The 20,940-nt window shown below is 41.4% G+C and overlaps 1 protein-coding gene across 3 annotated transcripts in view; it reads left to right on the top strand.

The window, feature by feature from the left end:
• AIG1 (androgen induced 1) overlaps positions 1-19,768 on the top strand; it is a 257,349-nt gene extending 237,581 nt beyond the window's left edge. For 2 of the 3 annotated variants that reach the window (XM_070461498.1, XM_070461496.1), the window contains 2 exons: positions 12,948-13,111; positions 19,101-19,768. In XM_070461498.1, the coding sequence (XP_070317599.1) occupies positions 12,948-13,111; positions 19,101-19,138 (202 nt within the window). In that variant the 3' untranslated portion in view covers positions 19,139-19,768. Of the gene's footprint in view, positions 1-12,947; positions 13,112-13,724; positions 14,051-19,100 lie in introns of those variants that run through there. The other variant, XM_070461497.1, reaches the window with a different exon arrangement.
• Positions 19,769-20,940: the final 1,172 nt, after the last annotated feature.

Here is a 20,940-nt window from a genome sequence, read left to right as displayed (position 1 = left end):
TCAATTCTGTTAACTCAAATTTTGTATTCTTCTGGTTAACTCAGTTAAACTTTCACTATTATGCTCACACATGGTCGCTTAGTCATGTCCAACTCTTTGTGACTCCTGGGCTGTATCCCACCAGGCTTCTTTGTCTATGGAATTCTCCAGGCAAGAATACTGAAGTGGGTTGCCATTTCCTACTCCAGGAGATCTTCCCAGCCCAGGGATCAAACCTGTGTCTCTTGCATCTTCTGCATTGGCAGGCAGATTCTTTAGCACTGTGCCACCTGGGAAGCCCTTCACTATGTATACACCCCCCAAGATATTAATTTTTTTTTTTAGTAGTGGAAAATAAAACATATTACTAACATATTGAGTTAATTGGGGTTCCCTGAACTTAGCCAAAGAAACCCGTCTTTAAAATATCTACCCAAGGACTTCCCTGGTTGTCCAGTGGTTGGGCATCCATCTGCCAGTGTGGGTCACACGGGTTCGATCCCTGTTCTGGTAGAATTCCACAGGCCTCAGGGCGGCTGGGCACATGGGACAACTACTGAGCCCAAGCTCTCGGGCCTGCATGCTATAGTTGCTAAAGCCTTCTCACCTAAAACCTGTGCTCCACAACAAAAGAAGCCACAACAATGAGACTTCCATACATCACAACTAGAGAGTAGCCCCCACTTGCTGCAACTAGAGAAAGCCTTCATGAAGCAAAAAAAAAAACCACCCAGGACAGCCAAAAATAGTAAATATGAACTAGAAAGAAATCCTGAACTTTTGAAAAAATTTATCTACCTGTATAAATTACAGCTACATTTAAAACACTGGATGCTCGGAGCCTTTGAATTAATTTCCTTTGAGGAAGGCACTGCGTAGAGGAAGCAATATCTGACACATACAAATTAAGTGAGATTGATCTATTGAAATATAGCTGGCAACAATCCAGCTCTTAGTTTGCTTTTAATAGTTTATTCCTGAGTGCATGCATCTTTAAACTATGTAGCTTGTTTTTACAAGAGACAAATATTAGGAGATGGCCTTAAATTGACTCTTGCTTTGCAATCCAAAGTATGTCTTAATGCAAGTTCCCCTGTGCTTTTCTAATAATGAGGTTGGACAAGAATAATGCTGCCTTGGATTGCAATGTTCAAGGCATTCATTAAAGTTAATAATCAGTGCTCTTGCATAGAAGCTCTATGCCTAATGTTGATCAGCCCTTTATTGTGTGGCGTTTGCTTGTATTCAGGTAGCAAGGAGCTCACCACAAAGGCCATCAGGTGGGTTTCCATGGTAGCAGTCCTTCTTTTGTTATTCCCATTTGTAATATAGACAGTAACCAGATACTCACAGTGTCACTGCTTAATGAAAAGAAATAGAATATTGATAATGCTGGCAGAGCAGGAAGCTGGTCTTTCGGTGTGATACCCAAGGAGGACATGCCGTCCACTCAGGGTTTCTTTTAAGCAGCTGTCCAAGAAGTGGGACTTTGTCCTGTTACTGACCTTCAGTGGCCACATATCATTGCTCTAGAGACAAATAGAGCTTAAATGATGACTAGGATAGTCATCACTGAATCTTACAAAGACAAGTTTGTGATTGTGCCTAAAAAGAGTGCAATGTGAAACTAGGGAAGAAAAATCAATGTTTTTTTAAAAGCAATTATCTTTTAATTCCCCCAAATTTTTCATTAAAAAGTATACTTCACTGACATATATCTGTACTGATATCCTCACTATTAAGTTGAATCCTACACCATGAAAATGTTGGAAATTGGAATAAACATGAAAAAATTAACTTTTAACATATAAAGCATAACATTGAGGAAAGAAAATCCTTTCAGATTTTTGCTGCGTTTGTGTAGGTATTCATCTTTGTAGGGGCTCAACACCTGGATTTTCCCATTGTCTCTGTTGTTGAAAAATAGATGTTCCTGGGAACTGTCATTCCCATTGGTTGTGAATCAGTTATTGGAGCCCACAGCAGCAAGAGAGCTCTGTGACGCAGCCTGGCTTGTTCTAACAGAGACCCCCAGAGAAGTCAGCTTGTCCTCAGTCATTCAAGCAGAATTTACTATGCCTTACCATTATTCTTCGATTCAGTCCTCCTCAAACATCATTTCTGCCACTTACTCAGGAGAGAGTAAAAACTGTAACTTTTAATTTAATTTACTTTTCTCTTTCCCAGAGGCTAGGAGGTCCAAAAATGTTTATGAACTGGTAAGACTTCAGTGCTTCAATGTTATCTGCTTTAATCCATGAAATCTCCACAGTGCATTGTAAGACTTTCCCTTGTAGTTCTCGTCTTCATCATAAATGGCTCATGTAAGTGTAACATACATGGAGGCATTAAAATTATGTTGGATATTAAATATATTTTAAAATACCTTAAAAAGAAAACTTCCATGAGATAGATGGAGAGCAGGAATCACTAGGAAATAAGAGTGCAGCTGGTAAGAGAGAAATGGAAAGGACCCAGGATCAAGATAGAAGAAATTTAAGCTCAATCAAGGACTGAAGGTTTCCAGCTTGAAGTTGTTGGGAGGCATCCTTTGACCTTTTGACAAGTTGGATGGATGATAGAAGAGAGGTGGGCTTTCCCAATGGACAGACCAGAGTGAGTTCAATGGAGAGAGTCAGAGTCAGCAGGACTGGAAACTGGGGAACTCACTGAATACCAGAAGGAGAAGCAGCTGGGGCAGGCAGTTAAGGTCTTGTACTGGAAGAAATTTTGAGGTCAGTGTTCATTTTCTATAGTTTCTTTTTCAAATGTATTTCTTTATTTTTGACTGTACTGGGTCTTCATTGCTGCGCATAGACTTTGTCTGGCTGCAACGAGCAGGGGCGACTATAGTTGTGGTGCTCGGGCTTCCCCAGGCAGTGGCCTTTCTTGCTGCAGCTCGCTGGTTCTAGTTGCGTGGGCTCAGTAGTTCTGGCTCTGGGACTCCAGTGCGCAGGTTCCATAGTTGTGGTGCACAGGTTTAGTTGCTCCGAGGCACATGGCATCTTCCCAGACCAAGGATGGAACCCGTGTCCCCTGCATTGGCAGGTGGACTCTTAACCACTGGACCACCAGGGAAGTCCTATCTATAGTTTCTATTGCTTCAGGTAGAGTTAATTTAGTTTACAAACTGTTGAAAGGAAAAACCATCAACCTAGAATTCTTTATCCAGCAAAATTATCCTTCAAACATAAAGGGAGAATAAAAATTTTCTCAGACCAAAAAAAAAAAAAAAAAAAAACTAAGGGAATTCATTGTCTGCAAACCTGACCTAGAAGACATGTAAAAAGATATTCTTTAGGGAAAAATAACTGTCTGGAAGTGTTGCTGTTTATTAAAGAAAGTTGGCAATTAGAGAGACTATCTGTCCAAGGAGGTCATGGGATTAAAGAAGACGTAATCATGGCAGGGATAACCCGAACATTGTCTGTAATCCTAAAAACAAGAATCTAGTAAAGGGAGATGCATGAAATGTGCTAGAGAGACACTAGAGATCACGTCTGCAAAACCTGGAAACCTGTGTTTTTGGTTGTGGGATTTAGGATGTTCCTCCTCCTTTTCCAGAGGCAGCAGTTTAAATGCACAAGTTTCTCACTCCCGCAGCCAATTCTGATGATTGCTTGGGCCACAACAACCCCTTGCTGACCACACTCCCTGCCTCCCTCCAGAAAAAAACACATGTTCCCTACAGTGTTCAGAAGCATGTCAACTTGATGTTTGGCACCTTGATGCTTTGAGAAGGTCCAAATGATTAAACTTAAGCAAAACCACTCATGAATTTCATTAAGAGAAAGTCACATTGAATTCTCTTCAGGGAAACATCACCATAAGACCAGGTAGGCTGTCGAGTGTGGGACCCAGAGGAAGCCAGTCGTTTGAAACCAGTTTACACGTGTGCCAGGACCTGTGTGTGGGAGGAATATTCTGAAGTCGATTATTGGCCTGCTTTTGTGGATAAATTACTCTGATATTTGTCATTTAGAATCAGGAAGAAAGCACACCCTCTCATTACCTCATTACAGGAATTCATTTTGGGAGGCACGCACAGTTTGCCTCTTTCCCTAGAGATGGGTGGAGGGACTAAGTAACCTTGAAAACATCTTTGTGTGTGAGAAGTACAGGAAAATATTATACATCTCTGCCTAAAGAGAAGCAGTGGAAAGCTTTCTTGTTTGTTTTGTTTGCTTGTTTTTTTGTCTAACCTAAGTTGACTGTTCTGAGAACTTTGTTACCTGATGACTACATCGCTAAAGGAAGCAATACTGTCAGTAATATCCAAGGTGACCTAACTACCATCTGGATGAACTAGATGTTGATCTGCAGAATAGATGACGCAGGGCTTCCCAGGTGGTGCTAGCGGTGAAGAACCAGCCTTCCAGTGCAGGAGACATGAGATGCGGAGTTAATCCCTGGGTCAGGAAGGTGTCCTGGAGGAGGGCATGACAACCCACTCCAGTATTCTTGACTGGAGAATCCCATGGACAGAGGAGTCTGGCGGGCTACCGTCCATAGGGTGGCAGAGAGTTGGACACAACTGAAGCAACTTAGCACGCATGCACCTCGATGCCATACCTGCATAGACAGGACCTGCTAATAATCTGTGGGGCCCAGGTCAAAATAAAAACATGGAGCTCCTTGTTCAAAAATTATTATGAATTTCAAGATGGTGGCGGCAAAGCCTTAAGCCCACCGTGAGGCCCTTCTGAGCACAGGTCCCCATGTGGCTGCACCCATGAATTTGCCCCATGTAGAGACTGTTGTTGTTGCTTAGTCACTCAGTTGTGTCTGACTGTCTTGCCCAAGGACTATAGAACATCAGGCTCCTTTATCCTTGGGATTCTCCAGGCAAGAATATTGGAGTGGGTTGCCATTCCCTTTTCCAGGGGATCTTCCCCACCCAGGGATCAAACCCACATCTTCTGCATTGTCAGGCAGATTCTTTACCACTGAGCCGCCAGGGAAGCCCCATGTAGAGATACATCCTGTAAATTTAGGCTAGCTCTGATGAGAAACTTGAAAAGACTTTGATGAGTCTTAAATTTTTATTATACCTTAAAAGACTGTCTTAAGAATGCTCTTTTAAACCCACAGTAAATGAAGAATTATCTAATTACATCTCTAGCATCTAAAATTCTCTGTTAACTGAGTGAGAGGATATTTCCAGGCTGCTGGAATGGGATGCCTCCATTTGGCATTTGCCTGTGAATTGATACATGAATTCTCTACCACTACCATACACATCACCAAGGAGAGTTTTTTGAGCCCCGTTTTCCGAGCCCTGTTCTCGCCTAAACATATGTCCTTTGTCGTGTTCTCTGGAACGTACAGCCTTTTCAGTGGGAAATTCGGCACCCATTCCGCCCTGATCTCCTCAAGGGCACACCTTTGCACCCTCATGACTGCTCACCCCACCTGGCACACAGTAGAGGCTCAAGAAATCTTTGTTGGATAAATGAGTACACAAACTCCAGAGCCCTTCAGAAATCTAGATTCTCAGAAATGTAGCAGGAACCGGTCTCCATGCAGTCAATACTCAGGAGATAGCCAAAGGGCCTTCAGAATGACCCTATATGAGATGGTTAGGTCTAAAGAGAGGGCTAGCTCTAAAGTCAGCATTTGAGCCAAAGGTCAAAACTGCCCTTGAAAAGTCCTTCAGAAGCACCAGGCTGGAGGTGCCATGTGAGAGGCATAGAAACCCACTAGGCAAAAAGCTGACGCACGTCCTTTGTCTCACCCCACCTCGGGGCGCATGCTCATTGCCTGCAGAGCGGTCATAAATTCCAATAGGCTAACTACATGTATGATGTGACTCTTTCTTAAGGGGTAAGTCAAAACCTGCTCTGAAGGAAGTGTTTATCACTTTATCCCTGCAGTGGCTTTTCTCTCCTCGGGAGAAGTTGTAAAATTCAATTTCTGAGTTTTTTAAGAGACTCAGTCTTGTGTTATTGTTGTTGTTGTTCAGTCTCTTAAGTCATGTCCAACTCTTTGTGACCCCATGGACTATAGTCCACCAGGCTCCTCTGTCCATGGGATTTCCCAGGCAAGAATACTGGAATGGGTTGCATTTCCATCTCCAGGTGATAAAGCTTCACCAAAACTGATTCATCTTACTTCTTGTAAAATGTCTGTGTCTCACATATTTTCTACACTGAACTTGAGTTGCTTTTATAGTCAATGGGGGGGAGGGGAGAAAAAAGATTTATGCAGAAATTTCTAAGTGGGGTCATTTTTTTGGTTCTGAGCACATGACCAGCTGTTCCCATCCATTGCATCCTGGCCTTCAGAACACTCAGAGAGTGCTGGCATACAGGCTAGGAGCTAAACTGCTCAGGTGGGGATCTCTGCTTCTCTGCTTCTTGACCTTCTCAAGGTTTTTCAGGCAAGAATACTGGAGTGGCTTGCCATTTCCTTCTCCAAAGAAGGCTGAGTGCTGAAACATTGATGCTTTCAAACTGTGGCATTGGAAAAGACTCTTGAGAGTCGCTTGGACAGCAAGGAGATCAACCCAGTCAATCCTAAAGGAAATCAACCCTGAATATTCATTGGAAAGACTGATGCTGAAGCTGAAGTTCCAATACTTTGGCCACCTGATGCAAAGAGAAAAGCCAATTAGAAAGATCCTATTGCTGAGCAAGATTGAGGGCAGGAGGAGAAGGGAGCAACAGAGACTAAGATAGTTGGATGGCATCACCTACTCAATGGACATAAGTTTGAGAAAGCTCTGGGAGATAGTGAAGGACAGGGAAGCCTGGCATGCTGCAGTCCATGGGGTCACAAAGAATTGGACACGATTTAGCAACTGAACAATAAAAACTCTAGAACCACTTGTCCATTGACTTCAAGACACTACACTCCTGTCTTTCTTCCATGTCTCTAGCTTACCTGTTTTTGGTATCCTTTTTAAAAAGCTGCATCCTCTTCAAACTACCCCTTAAATCCTGATCCTTTTCAGAACTCTCATGGACTTACTTCCATCATACTGTGTATTTTGCCTTAATCTGTTCTGATGGCCTCAACCACCATCTTTTTTGCCAATGAACCCAATATCTGTATTGCCACATCAGTCCTTTCTCTGCAGTCCAAACCCCTGTAACTGCCTTCAGGATATCTCCACTTGGATGTCTTACAGATGCCTCAGACTCAGCGTATCCAAACTGAACTCACTATCCCCTCAAACCAGCTCCCTGACAGCGTTCCCTATCTCCGGGAATGGCAGTACTCTCCACCCAGTTAATCAAGCCAGGAATCTATGATTAATCCTTAACTCATCTCAGTTCCCTCACTGTCTAAATCCAATCCATCACCAAGTTCTCTTAATTCTGTTTCCTACATCAGTGCCTTTCAAACTAATCTTACTGTAAATAAATGAAACATCTTCTGCATCATGACCCAACCAGCACGCAGAATCACACATTCACCATAGACACACACACACATACACACACAAATGGAACAGAAGTTTCACAAAACAATTTTCATTGTCATTATATGCCCAACTTTCTAATATTTTCTGTTATGTTTTCTTCTGTTGTTGCTTTTTAAAATGCTGATAACTAGTGGGTTACGGGCAAGTGTTTAACAACCAGCTCTTCTGGAGGCAAGCAAAGGGGACCCTGATGTGTAGCATTTGGCAGTTTTCAGTATAACTACTCCCACCATGGTTGAATTTAAGCCACCAACTGACAAACTTGCAAACATCCTAAAGTATCTGCTCTCCTGACCATATACAGCATGCAATTGCTTATGACCTACCATTTTTGATGGATACTGGTCTAAATAGCTCTTAAATCTACTAACTAATTTTCATTCCCAATGCGACCACTCCAGTTCTGGCTACCACCATTTCTGATACAATTGGTTTCCAGGTTAATCTGATTTGTTTCACATTTATTTAATACCCTTCAAAGACTTCCTGCTGTCCACACTAGGACAGAGTCTACAATTCTTACCTTGGCTTAAAAAACCACCCACAGTTTGGCAACTGCCTGCCCCTCATGCCCTCTCCTTTGATTTCAATAAGAATGGTTTCTTCTTGAACATCTGGGAATTCTCTGTTGTTTTCATGACTTTGAACATACTGTTCCATTTGGCTAGAAAGTTCTTGTCTCCCATCTTTGTTTAGCTAACTCTTACTCATCCTTCCCATCACAGCTTCAGTGCTACATTATTCAGTTATTCCTTCTCCAACCTTGTGTCAGGCGTTATGGTTAAGTGCTGAGGATGCAATGATATGAAGCAATAGAAACAGTCCCTCACCTCACAGAACTCAGATGTGCTAGAGGGGAAGAAATGTTATGCAAATTAAGATATTCAGATTTAAATATTAATAAAAGAAAAGCTTAAAAATAAAAGAGATTCATGGTTCTCTAAGAATGAATAAAATCTGACCTATTCTAGTAGATCAAGGAAAACTTCCCTGCATGATGGCCGGTTAGTTATAATAGTTGAGATAAGATATAGAGGAGAAATATAACAATGAGTCTAAGGGGCAGGTAACTAACACAGTAGACAGAAACAGAAGCACGTGTAAATCCACGTGGCATGAGGGAACGCAGTAAAACCAAAAAAACAAATGAAAACCAGCGTGAGAGAAGCAGGGTAGGCGGTGGGAGTATGAGACAGGTAGAAGCCAACTCTATGAAGGGCACCCTAGACTTCATTAAAAACTGAAGTCTTTAAAAAAAAACACACACACTGGAAGGCCACTGATGTGTTTGAAGCAGGGATGCAATGTGTTCAGATTTCTGGTCTGAAACACTCACTATGGCAATTGTGAGGATAAATTGGAAGGAGGCAAAAGTAGATGTGGAGATAAGTTAGATACCATTACACCACTCCAGGCAGAGATGAGCATAACACACATTCAGATGTTGGTCATGGAGATAATAGTAGAGAGATGTGTGAGATAACCTTGACAGGACAAGGTAATGGACTGACTACATGTGGTGAAAGAGATGGACACAGTACAGATGACCCCCAGGCTTGAGTTACAAAACTGAGTGAGGGAGAGTGCCATTCGCAGAAGGGAATACCAGAGAAGGACCAGGTTTGCTGGGAGAAAAAGCGTGACTTTGGCTGTAGCTAAATCGACTTCGAGGTAGCTTTAAGATATGTAAAATGAGATGTTTTGAGGACTGTTTGATAAACTGTTCCGGAACAGAGGAGAAACCTGTCCCAGACTCCATAGATTTGTGGAGTGTCTGTGTAGGTAGTAAACATGCAGCATTGAACGTGAAAGAACTCATCAGCCAAGAAGACATGATATGAGAGGAAGGTTTAAAAACCAATCCTTAAGGAAATTCAACAATGAATGGCTGGAGCAAAGGGTGAACTTAGAAAGGAAACCAAGAAGAGCAGTCAGAAACAGAGAGAGCAAACAGGAGAGATTGAGGTCAAAGAGCCAGTGTGTTTTAGTGGAGTATCAAGGAAAGAAGCCAGACTGCTGGTGGAAGAAGAGCGCAATGTACGGAGCTGGAGTCAATGAATGTAAACTCAGCGGAGCAGATTGTCTCTGATGAGAAGGAAAGACACAGAGCAGTATTTATGAAGCTGATGGAAACTTTTTGACTGTGTTTGAATGGAAAGCATTTGAGCATATTCATCAGCTATGAAAAAATTAGTTTGAAAGAAAGGTGAATACATAAGAGAAAAAAAGCCTGATGGTAATTGTACGGTTCCCAAAAAAAGCAGAGAATGGGCACCCATGACACACCTCCACTTACCCTAATTCTGACTACACTTGTCATTTTTCCATGAGTATCTCTGTTCCTCGTTAGACTGCATTGCATGGGGACAAGACTCACCTTTGCCTCATTTTGCTTCTGTATTCCTGGTGTGCAATACAGCTCAAATAGGAGGCATTAATAAATTGTCATTCTTAATTGCACATTCAAGTGAATGAAATTGGAGGGACATTTAATAGTCAATCCCAGAAGTCTTGTGATACTGCAGCATATGCATATATATGTATGCACAGGCACACACTTGCTCACACACACACACACACAAACTGTTGTCATCAATTTGTTTAGACTAAAATTCAAATTGGCATCATTACCTTGAGCAGAAGCTGTTTGGGCACTAGTTCAGGAAGGCCTTAAAGTAAGATAGAAGTGGAAAGTCAACCAAGAACTGAGAACTCTCCACCAATAGATGAGCAAGGTCATGAGTTGTTTTTGTGCAGATAAAATGAGCCCTGATTATATCAAGGGAACAAATGGTGAAAGCACACAACCTGTTAAGACAAGTGTCTGCATCATTCACACCAATTCAGGTGAAGCCCCACATAACAGGACTTTTATATCTGAGATAGTATGATGACCTACTAAGTCAAAACAAGTTTAAAAAAAAAGAAAACCTTCTCTTCCTTTGGAGACAGTTTTGAATATCTCATACAGGGAAGCAGGTCCACACAGGAGAAAAGAAATCAGATGTACATTCCTTTCCTGGTTTTGCCATTTTTAAATACAAGTTGTTTAATCCAGTCTCCGTTTCTTTGTAAAAAGGGGATGATTCTACCTCATGGGATGGTTAACTAAAGTAAAGTGGCTTACATATCAGAGCACCATTCTCAGAATAGCTCTCCACTTCCCTAACTGGAGAACTTTACATTTCCATTGTCAGTTCTGACATACTCATTTTACTCCAAAAACTCTGATTTTTACATTGGTAGATGAGGACGAAGGGCTTCACTGGTGTCTCAGACAGTAAAGAATCTGCCTGCAATGCAGGAGATATGGTTTCAATCCCTGGGTTGGGAAGATCCCCTGCAGAAAGGAATGGCAATCCACTCCAGTATGCTTGCCTAGAGAATTCCATGGACAGAGGAGCTTGAGCAGCAGTCCATGGGGTCACAAAGAGTCAGACATGACTGAGCAAGCATGCACAACGTAATACTTATCATTTTAACCATCTATAAGTGTACAGTTGAGTGTCATTGAATTCATTCATGATGTTACATAATCATCACCACTAGCTACACCCAAAAATATTTTCATTATTCCCAACTTAAACTCTGTACCATATATAATCCCCCCCATCCCACACCCCCCACCCCGTCCCTGGTAACCTCTATCATACATTCCGTCTCGACAAATTTGCTTACTCTAGTATCTTATATACATGAAATCATACAATATGTGCCCTTCTATGTCTGGCTTATTTCACTTAGCATATTGTTTTCAAGGTTTATCCATGTTGTAGCATGCATCAAAACTTTATCCCCTTTGTAGCTGAGTAATATTCCATTGTGTGTGTGTACAACATTTTATTCACCCATTAATCTGCTGATGGACACTTGGGATGTTTCCACCTTTTGACTATTTTGAATAATGCTGCTGTAAACGTTGGTGTCCAAATATCTGTTTGTGTCCTGCTTCAGTTCCTTTAGATATATACCTCAGAGTGGAATTTCTGAGCCTATGAAACTTTAATACCACAGATAAACTATCTGTTGATGTTCAGTATCTCTACTTTATGCATTGAAAGAGTAATATTTCTTTGCTACTTTCCTAGAACCAATTTTTACTTCCTTGAGTTGGGAGTAATATCACCCTCATTGAGATTGTAAGCTCTAAGGTAAAGGCAGGTTTCTTGTCTCAGATGAGGTTTATAGATAGGCAGTATACACATAGATCAACTGCTCAAAGAGGAGTGAAGCCATGGATGATATAGAAGATGACCCCCAAACACATAAATGTTTCAAGTAATTTTCATTACCCATGCAGTAAAGTAATCTGTATCCTATTTAGTCTTCAGAATTAACAACAGTTGATAAAGTAATGAACCCAAGACTGTTTTGGAAAATAGCTCTCAGCAGTTGTGTCAGGACTAAACCAACGAAGCAGATATTCTTACTAAACTTTTAAAAACAAGGGAGATTAATGATATATTCCCAGTGAGCCTAAAATATCTCCAGAACACAAATAGAATAATTACAAGCAAGGATTATGTAAAACAGGGTGAAAAAAGAGATAAACAAAACGTGCTTCAAAGGTCAGGTGGTGGGAAGCAGATGTCAGCGAGGTTACTGGATGGCCCTTCAGCACATGGGATGCCTGTTGGTACCTAGTTGGAAGGCAACATGGCAGGGTTCCTGGAACATTCTCGCCTGGGTGTTACCATAGTGTGGTTGCCTAATGCTGTATTGTTTCATGACATAAAGAAGAGATTAGGGCGATTATGTAACTGTGTTTAGAAAAAATAACAGTTTCAGACACTTGACCAGACCCTTCAAGTGTCAGGAGAGGCAAGGAGAGAATGGGAAAGTGCAAGATTGGAAGCAACTAAAGAGACGACCGCTAAAAACAACATGGGATCCTGGACCAATAAGGGACATTGGTGGGAAGACTGGGGAGTTTCAAGTGAAGTCTTCAGGTTAATTACTTCATTTTAGCAACTGTACCATAGTTACCTGTTGTTTAGTCACTAAGTCATGTCTGACTCTTCTGCAACCCCATGGACTGTAGCCCACCAGGCTCCTCTGTCCATGAGATTTCCCAGACAAGAATACTGGAGTGGGTTGCCATTTCCTTCTCCAGGGGATCTTAGCCACACAGAGTCTCCTGCATTGGCAGGTGGATTCTTTACTATGAGCCACCAGGGAAGCCTATGGTTAGATAAGATGCAGGGAAGCTGAGGGAAGGGCATACTGGAACTCTTGGTACCATATTTACAACTCTTCCCGTGAGTCCAAAATTCTTGGGTTGGCCAAAACGTTCATTCAGTTTTTTCCATTACATCTTATAGAAAAATCAGAGTGAACTTTTTGGCCAACCCAGTATTTTAGAATAAAAAGTAAAAGAAAACAAATAACAACAGCAAAGTTTCTGGTAGCTGCTGAGAGTCAGGTGCAACTGATATTGCCAACCACTGTTTGGAGTTGGGGGTCTGTGTTTGTCATAGCGGCAGCTCTGAAATCTGACGTCAGAGTGACTTCTGTCTCTGTCTCCTTTCTGATTCCACTACAGGGTGTGTTGGGTGCATCATGTAACCGGGATGTGGGTGTACCCTTTACTGGAACACATTGGCCCAGGAGCCAGGATCCTCTTCTTCGGGTCTACAACCATCTTAATGAACTTCTTGTACCTGCTGGGAGAAGTTCTGAACAGCTATATCTGGGATACACAGAGAAGTAAGTATTGTTCAGGGGGGCATAAAACAAAAGAACTGCTGCCAAGACAGATGGAAAATTCCACTGTAGCACAGGATCCCTTATGAAGAGTTTCATTTTTATAACTTCAATATTAATTTAAGAGCTGCTGGCAGTTACCTGAAAGGTTTATTACTCACTGTGTCATTTTCGCTAGTAAAACATCCAGATCTAAAAGAAAAGAAGCACGTCTATAAAATTTTATAGGGAGAAATGTAGTGTTTGCCGGAAAAAAAAAATTTAGAAAATTCATTCTGATTAACAAAATACTGCCTTAGCTAAAAGGACTCCCCACTACCCCGATGAAATAGATAAATTATTAAATGTAACCAAACAGTCTCATTAGAAATCACCCAGATCTCCACTTTTTGCGTCATTGTCTGCGTGGGTGCAGTAGCTGCCGAGAGGTCTTGCCACCGTTCTGCTAAAACTCTGGGCAGCACCGGAATGCCTCTGGCAAGAATGATTCACCAGTGACTGTCATACAAGACTTGAAGGTGGCAAAGAAGAATGGGCAGTAAAGGGTAATACTTCATGGCTGCAGAAACCTTCTTAACCTATGATTTGATTTCTCTTTTGTTTCTGTTTATGGCAGAGCCTCCATCTTGGCAAGACACGTAACCTTGCCCCAGCTGTGCAAAACTGGTCCTAAGTCTATGTCAGATAACATAAAAATGGGAAGGTGGAAAAAGCACAGGATGTAGTGATTTGAGTCCTGCATGAAAATACATCCAAAGGGAAGATGGTTTGAGGATCTTAGAGAGCTCTGGGCAGCTCCTCCAATACAGTCACAACATTGTAGATATCACCTGTAAATGATCCCTGTTCCACAAACACGGGGCATCCTGCTTTGTGCCAAATACTATGCCAAGAGGTTGATCTAATTAGACAAATAAAACCCATTCATTGCATGTTATTGAATTGGACTTCTTTTGTGTGTGGATCTTCTAAGATTGCATGTGTCAAGGTGTTGGCCAGTGTTAAATGGCCCAGAGGAATTTGAGGGTTTCCTTTCTCAGCAGCTGGCTTGATTTTAGGCAGTGTTCTATTAGGAAAAGTGCCAAATATTTGGATTCAGTTCAGGCTACAGCTTGGTGGACCAGAAATTAATCTTTTAGTAATTTTCTTCTCTGTTCAATGGGAATTGTAATCTTTCTCTATTAGATAACTTATAAAAGTATTTAGTTAACTTACAAAAATATTTTGAGAATAAAATATAAACTTTTCTCAGCTTCTTGAGAGAAAGGCCACATTTAAATTTAAGCTAACGTGTCCAATCTGTTATTCAGAAAGTCCTTCTTTCTGTTCCAGCTTCTCCTCTGTTAGCTCGAGTCCCATCTTCATTTGGTCATTGTTCTACTACTTCTAAAAGAGGATGGTCTGAAAACCAGGAGAGAAAAAAGCCAGTCTTGATTAATAGAATATTGCACTTTAGCAGCTTTGAGTTAGACATGAAAAATAAATAGTGAAGCTAAGGGATTTTTTTTTGTTGTTTTTTAATGATCTGTCCAGTTTAATTTGTGCTGTTCTCTTAAGTGATACAAGTTAAGGTCAACTAACATTTTGTAACTCATTTCAGATGTAGAGATTAATTTTACCTACATGGAACCATCCAGTTAATTCCCCAAAGGCAGATGTTTTGTGTCAAGTGGGCATCTTTTTTTGTTTATGCAAGCAATTGCAAACTGATGGCCTCCTCCAAATTTTACCTGCCAAAAAGTTTTGTTAGGCCTACACAGAATTTTTATTTCTGAAGCAGTATTTAAAAGTTGGGAGATTTCACATAAAGTCCAGCTTTCTCAGCTAATCAAGTATTTTAAGATCTGGCAACTCCAAGGCCACTGTTCTCTGCTGGTCGCAGTGGATTAGAATTGGGTATCAGTTGCCCCCTTTCCGGTGGCTCTTAAGTTTTCCCTAGTTCTCACCTGGCCGTTTTGCTCCTTCATGGTAGCTGCCTGGTTCTGTAGGTAGTTGAATTTGAAATTGCTGATTAAAAGCAGTCACGCGTGTGTGTGTCTGTGTGTGTGTGTTAGAAGGAACTGAGTACAATCAAGTACAGTGTTGCAATCCTGATTGCATTTACTCCACCCCAGACAAAATCCCCCAAAGAGCAAGAATGCCAAATTTGAACCCCCTTCCTTGGATCCGTCATTAGGGACTTTTAATGGCTCAGCTTCCTCCACTTGGTTATGTTGGCTTCAACTTCAAAATAAAAATTGCATTATTACAGAGTCTTAGAATTAAAATCAGATTAGAAATCATCTAAACCAATCTTATTTTTAACTAAGAGGCAGCTGAGCCCAGAAATAAGTGACCCACCACGATAGATGGTAGCAGACTCAACACCATTCAATCCAAGTACTCCTATCTAGAGAACCATCAGAATGTCACCACTGGAGACCCAGACACAGGAGAGCTCAGAAACTTCACTCAGAATCATGGACCTAGCTTACAGAATAACAAATAGATCAAAACTGATATGAACTGTGAACAAAAATCCCTTAAAACAGGCTAAATTAACAATGAAACATTTTGCTCTTTTCAAAAGAAAATATTAATAACTCAAAGTGGCTTTGTGGATATTATATTGGTTTGCTAGGGCAGCTGCAACAAAGGACCACTGACTGGTCAGTTTAAACAGTAGAAATGTAATATCCCACAGTTCTGGAAGCCAGAAGTCCAGAATCAAGGTATTGGCAGGGTTGGTTGCTTCTGAGGCATCTGAGGGAGGGATCTGTCCCAGGCCCCTCTCCTTGACTTGTAGATGGCTGTCTTCATGTTCACATGGCATTTTCCCCTATATGCGCTGTCTCCAAATTTTCCCTTTTTACAAAAACATTGGCCATGTTTGATTAGGGCCACCCTGACAACTTCATTTTATGTTAGAAAAAACTCTATCCACAGATAGAATCACATCCTGAGATACGAAGGTTTAAGTTTGGGGAGACACAATTCAGCCCATAACATTCTACTTTCTGCCCCCCAAAATTCATGTTCTTCATTCAGGCAAAATGTATTCCTAGTAGCCTCCAAAGTATTTCCAGCATCAATTCTTAAAAGTCCAAAATCTCATCTTAAATATCATCTATGTCAGGTATGGGTAAGACCTGGGTTATGGTTCATCCTGAAGCAAAATTGCTATCCAGCTGTGAACCTGTGAAACCAGACAGAAATTTATCTACTTTCAAAACATAGTGGTGGAACAGGCATCGAACATGTATCCCCTTTCCAAAAAGAAGATCATAAGGAAAAAGGGGGTCACAGTTCTCAACCAGGTTTGAAAGTAGCAGGACAAATTCCATTCGAGTTTAAGGCCTGAGAATAATCTTTGGCTGAGAGCTGTATCCTCAGGACTCATCAGTAAGGGAGTGTGGCCCTACCCTCTCAGGCAGCCCTCTTGGGCCAAGGAGAAGTGAACCCCTGAACCACCTTCAGAGTCATTCATCCTTCATTTCATCTTGTCTCTGTCCCTTTCAGTCCAGACTCGCTGTGTTTCTGCTGACACAAAATTCTCCCATGTAATTTCATGAGGGTCCAAATCATCAGACAGGAGGGTCCCCCACAGGTCTTTCCTGGCTTCTGCTGAAATGGTAAATTGGATCCATGACTCACATGCCTCATCTCTTTAGCAGATGGTTGTCCAGACACAAGCTTGGCCTTCTCTCACATTCTGAGGTCCTGGGCTTTAGGACTTCCACATAGGAATCAGGGGGGACACAGTACAGCCTGCAATAGCTGAAATATTCCGTGCTTACGCTAAAACTTTCTTTTAATTTCAGTGCATCTGACTGGAGTGACCAGTCTTATTAAAGTCAAATTTTTACAACCAGAAATTAAAATGTCCAAAAGTGAAAGTTTGGGGTGAAGGAGGAGAAAGCAGGCCAAGAGGAGAAAGGGAGAGGAGGTCAGAGCCAGGCCCATGGGACAGAAACCGCCCCCCTGTCCGCCTCGCCCCCCACCGGTTTTCCATCCTACTCATGTCCCCACAGGCCCACACAGGCCTCCGGGTCGGTCCCGCTGCCCTCCGGGCCCCTCTCCCAGCCCGGGGGAACCACATGTGACTGACTCTCTCAAGGTCAATCAGCTCTTCCGCTCCGTTTCTGACAGAACATCCTGCCTCAGCTTCGTGACAGGTTTCTTTCTGCTGGTTGTGTGGAAATTATACCTCTGCTTCTTCCAAATATTATTTACAGCTGTCTAATTTTTTCCCTCCACCTCAAAGCTGCCAAACTAAAGTAGGTGGGGAGCCATTTTCCCCGTCTGGGTCAATGAACAGCCCTTTTCTCCACCCCCGCTTTTGAAGATTCCACTGTTGCTGCCAGCTCAACCCATCTGCAGGACAACACTTAGGAGGAAAGAGACTTTGAAAAGAAAAGCAAGCAGTGATTAGCTTCTCCACAGGAGCGGGAGCATGGGACAGAGTCGGGACCCAAATCATGTGCGCTCTTTGAACAGAATCTGTGCCTTGTTTTCCTGCCTCTGTCTTGGTTACCCAACAACAACCAAGCCTTCTCCCCCCTCAGCCCGACTCCTCCTCCCTTCACACGTCCTTACTCTTCAACTTGAAGTTTTCCTTAATATGATTTCTGAGAAGTACTTTGGAAAGAGTGCTACAGATCTCTGCCAGTTCCTTAGTCATGAAAACCAAACCTTACAGACTGTCTCGGGACACCTGTTCTGAGCATGTTACCCGCATTCCACCGCTACCACCCTGACCCCAAGCAGGTGGCGCTAGCAGCCGGGGACTGGGAGAAGGGGTGGGGGTGTCTCTCCTGTCCAAGCCCCATCCTGATCACCCTCCAGGTTTCCTCCTACTGCTTTTCCCCTAGTTCGACCATCTCTATAGTCATTGTGTACTAACTTATCTCATAAAGGGTACTTGAGCTCCTACCATGAGATAGACACTATGTTAGGTGCTCAGGATATAATCAGGAACAAAACAATGGGCTCTGCCCTCAGAGAACTTGAACTCTTAAAAGAATACCAGGAACTTGCCTGGTGGTTCAGCGGGTAAGACTCCATGCTCCCAACGTGGAGGGGCCCGGGTTCTATCCCTGGTCAGGGAACTGGATCCCACAGGCCATACCTAAAGGATCCTGCGTGCCACAACTAAGACCCAGTGCAGCCAAATAAATCAATTTTTTTTTAAAAAAAGGAATACCAACAGAACCTGCAATAGATGGGGTTCTTTTGTTCCAGCAAAAAGGCTCCGAGAATTTGATGTTAGGAGAAAAGTGTTTAAGTAGAAGCAAAAGAAAAAACGTGGGGAGCATTTGCCAGATTTAACTTTAATTTATGAGAATGACCTAAACATGTTCATCTCCAGGAAAATGAAATATCACTAACTATTCATTATAGACCACTGGCAAGGTCTTACCAGTCCGGTACGTATGAGTCTCTCAGGAAGAAAAACATAGTTCTACCAGGCTTGGGTTGAATAAAGGGGGAACTTGAGTTTAAGGACATGTGGGTCTGGAAATAAATCGTTCTTGTGGCTAATAAGCTCTCTATGAGAGCTTATAAAAATAAAACAAAACAAACAAAAAAATTATTTGACTTTTGAAAATCCAGAGTCCTTGCTTTGGTAAGAGTCATGAGTAAAATAAAAATAAATGAGGTCTCTGAAACTCATCAGCGCCACACCTCCTGTTACTAGAAGCTGGTTACAAGGCAGTCCGATTGGGATTTCTTTGCAAACTCAACGAGTCAAGAACTTGTGTTCCTCACTCCCAGAGGCCGTAAGAGCTGGGTGTGCCACAGAGATGTTATGTCCCAATCTGGGGGGAAGGAAGGAGAGGGAGGTCACTGAGGAAATTTCTGGAGAAAGTTGTGAGCGACTTTCCTTCTTAGCTAGGAGAAAACGGATGGACATGAAGGGTGGGTGGGAAGAAGCGTGGTGAGATGAGAGTTCTTTTAAACCTGCTCCTGCTGAATCTGATGTCCACGTAAAGTACTTTGCCTGTATTTCCAGGCATGGAAGAGGAGAAAGAGAAACCTAAACTGCAATGAGATCTAAGTCTAAACAGAAGAGCAGAATGGAGCTACGATAGAAGACTCATTACCCACTGGGCCTCACTGATGGAGGAGAGGAAGCTTCAAAGAAAATGGTGGAACCAGCCTCTGCCTCCCTGCCCCAAAGGAAGGGAACACCTTTTATGGAGACATATGTGTAAGAATAGAATATGGATATTTCCAAAATAACTTCCCCTCAATTGTGTTTTAAAGAATTCTTTCCAAAATCATTATTGATGATAGCATCTCTTTTTTTCTGACTCTTCTAGTTTTTACAACTAAAATTGGATTTTAACTTTTGCAATTGTAATTCCATTTAATCAATGAAGAAAAGAATCCTATTGTGTTTCTTGTTGAAAAATATGTGCAAATCAAAGGGGCTGATGTGAAGCAAAACATTTGTGTATTTATTTTTTTCCTATACTGAGTAATGTAAGCATAAGCCTGGAGGAAATGGGGCGGATGTTCCCTATTGCAATAATGTCATGATTGCCTTAAACAGGCAATATTAGTAATAATTGCAATTGATTTAGTCAAAACCCTGAGTGTACTTGGATCTCATGATTTAACCTTGTGAACATTTCCTAGATGCAAGCTATAACTTGAATAAACAGCAAGTAACCCTTAGCCCAGTGTCTACACAGTGCATCTCAAAACCCCTAGCAACACTGGTGTTTCTTTTCCTATTTTGTTTCTATTATTAATACTTCATGTAAAATGGGTTTACTGAGCATCTGCTGTGCTGAGTCATCAGTCGTGTCTGACCCTTTGTGACCCTTTGGACTTTAACCCACCAGGCTCCTCTGTCCATGGGATTTTCTAGGCAAGAATACTGGAGTGGCTTACCATTTCCTTCTTCAGGGCATCTTCCCAACCCAGGAACAAACCTGCATTTCCTGTGTCTCCTGCATTGCAGGAGACTTGGATTCTTTATCCCCTGAGCCATCGGGAAAGCTCAAGTTCCTATAATTTTTGTTCGTTTGTTTTAAAAATGTGGATCTTTCTGATAAACCCAAAAAAGAAAAAAGCTAACTCATGAAAAAGAAAGCTAACTTAAGAAATCTTTGACCATAATGATTTTTAAATAATACGCCAAATAGGTAGCAGAAAACACATTAAATCTTAGAGAAATATAAGCAAGGAATGAATAAAAATAAAAGCAAAAATTAAGTAAGGCAGCAGGAAACAAAGTGGAACTGATAAATATACTAATAAATGCAGTATCTCATCTATACAAATAGGATTAAAATATGCAAACTACTTATACGTTAACTGAAAAGAAAGAAACACAAAATACTTGGCAAAACAAGCACAGATGTGAACAAATTTTTAATTATAAAAATATGTTTTAAAGTTCTTTGGCAACAAATTCTTAGAACCCATGAAATGTGCAATTTTCAAGGAAAATGGATTCAATAAGAATTAGAAAGCTGTAATGGGTTGAAATTCATGAAGGATATCTTTTTAATGTTCAGTTAACTATCTCCAAAGAAGGAATTAGGTCCAGAGTATTTTATGAGCAAGTTCTTAAGAACTTTCAAGTAACAATTCTCATGTTTATTAAATTGTTCCAAGGTTACAAAATGATGAAACACTTCCCAAATTATTTTTCAAAATAAAACCCTCAAAGCCAACATGGCAAAAGGAATTTTTTTTTCCTTGCTTTAACAAAAATATCAGCAACATAAACCCAACACTTACAGAAATCATTTTTCAATACTGAGGTTTATTCTAAAAATTCAAGGATGGCTTAATACTATGATTTTTGTTAAAAAAAAAAAAAAAACATTGTGTCAATA

The sequence above is a fragment of the Odocoileus virginianus genome, chromosome 34 (genome assembly GCF_023699985.2).
Source record: "Odocoileus virginianus isolate 20LAN1187 ecotype Illinois chromosome 34, Ovbor_1.2, whole genome shotgun sequence".
In the NCBI taxonomy this organism is placed as follows: Eukaryota; Metazoa; Chordata; class Mammalia; order Artiodactyla; family Cervidae; genus Odocoileus; species Odocoileus virginianus.
Note: the sequence above shows the minus strand (reverse complement) of the source record. Positions and strands in the feature narration are given on the sequence as shown.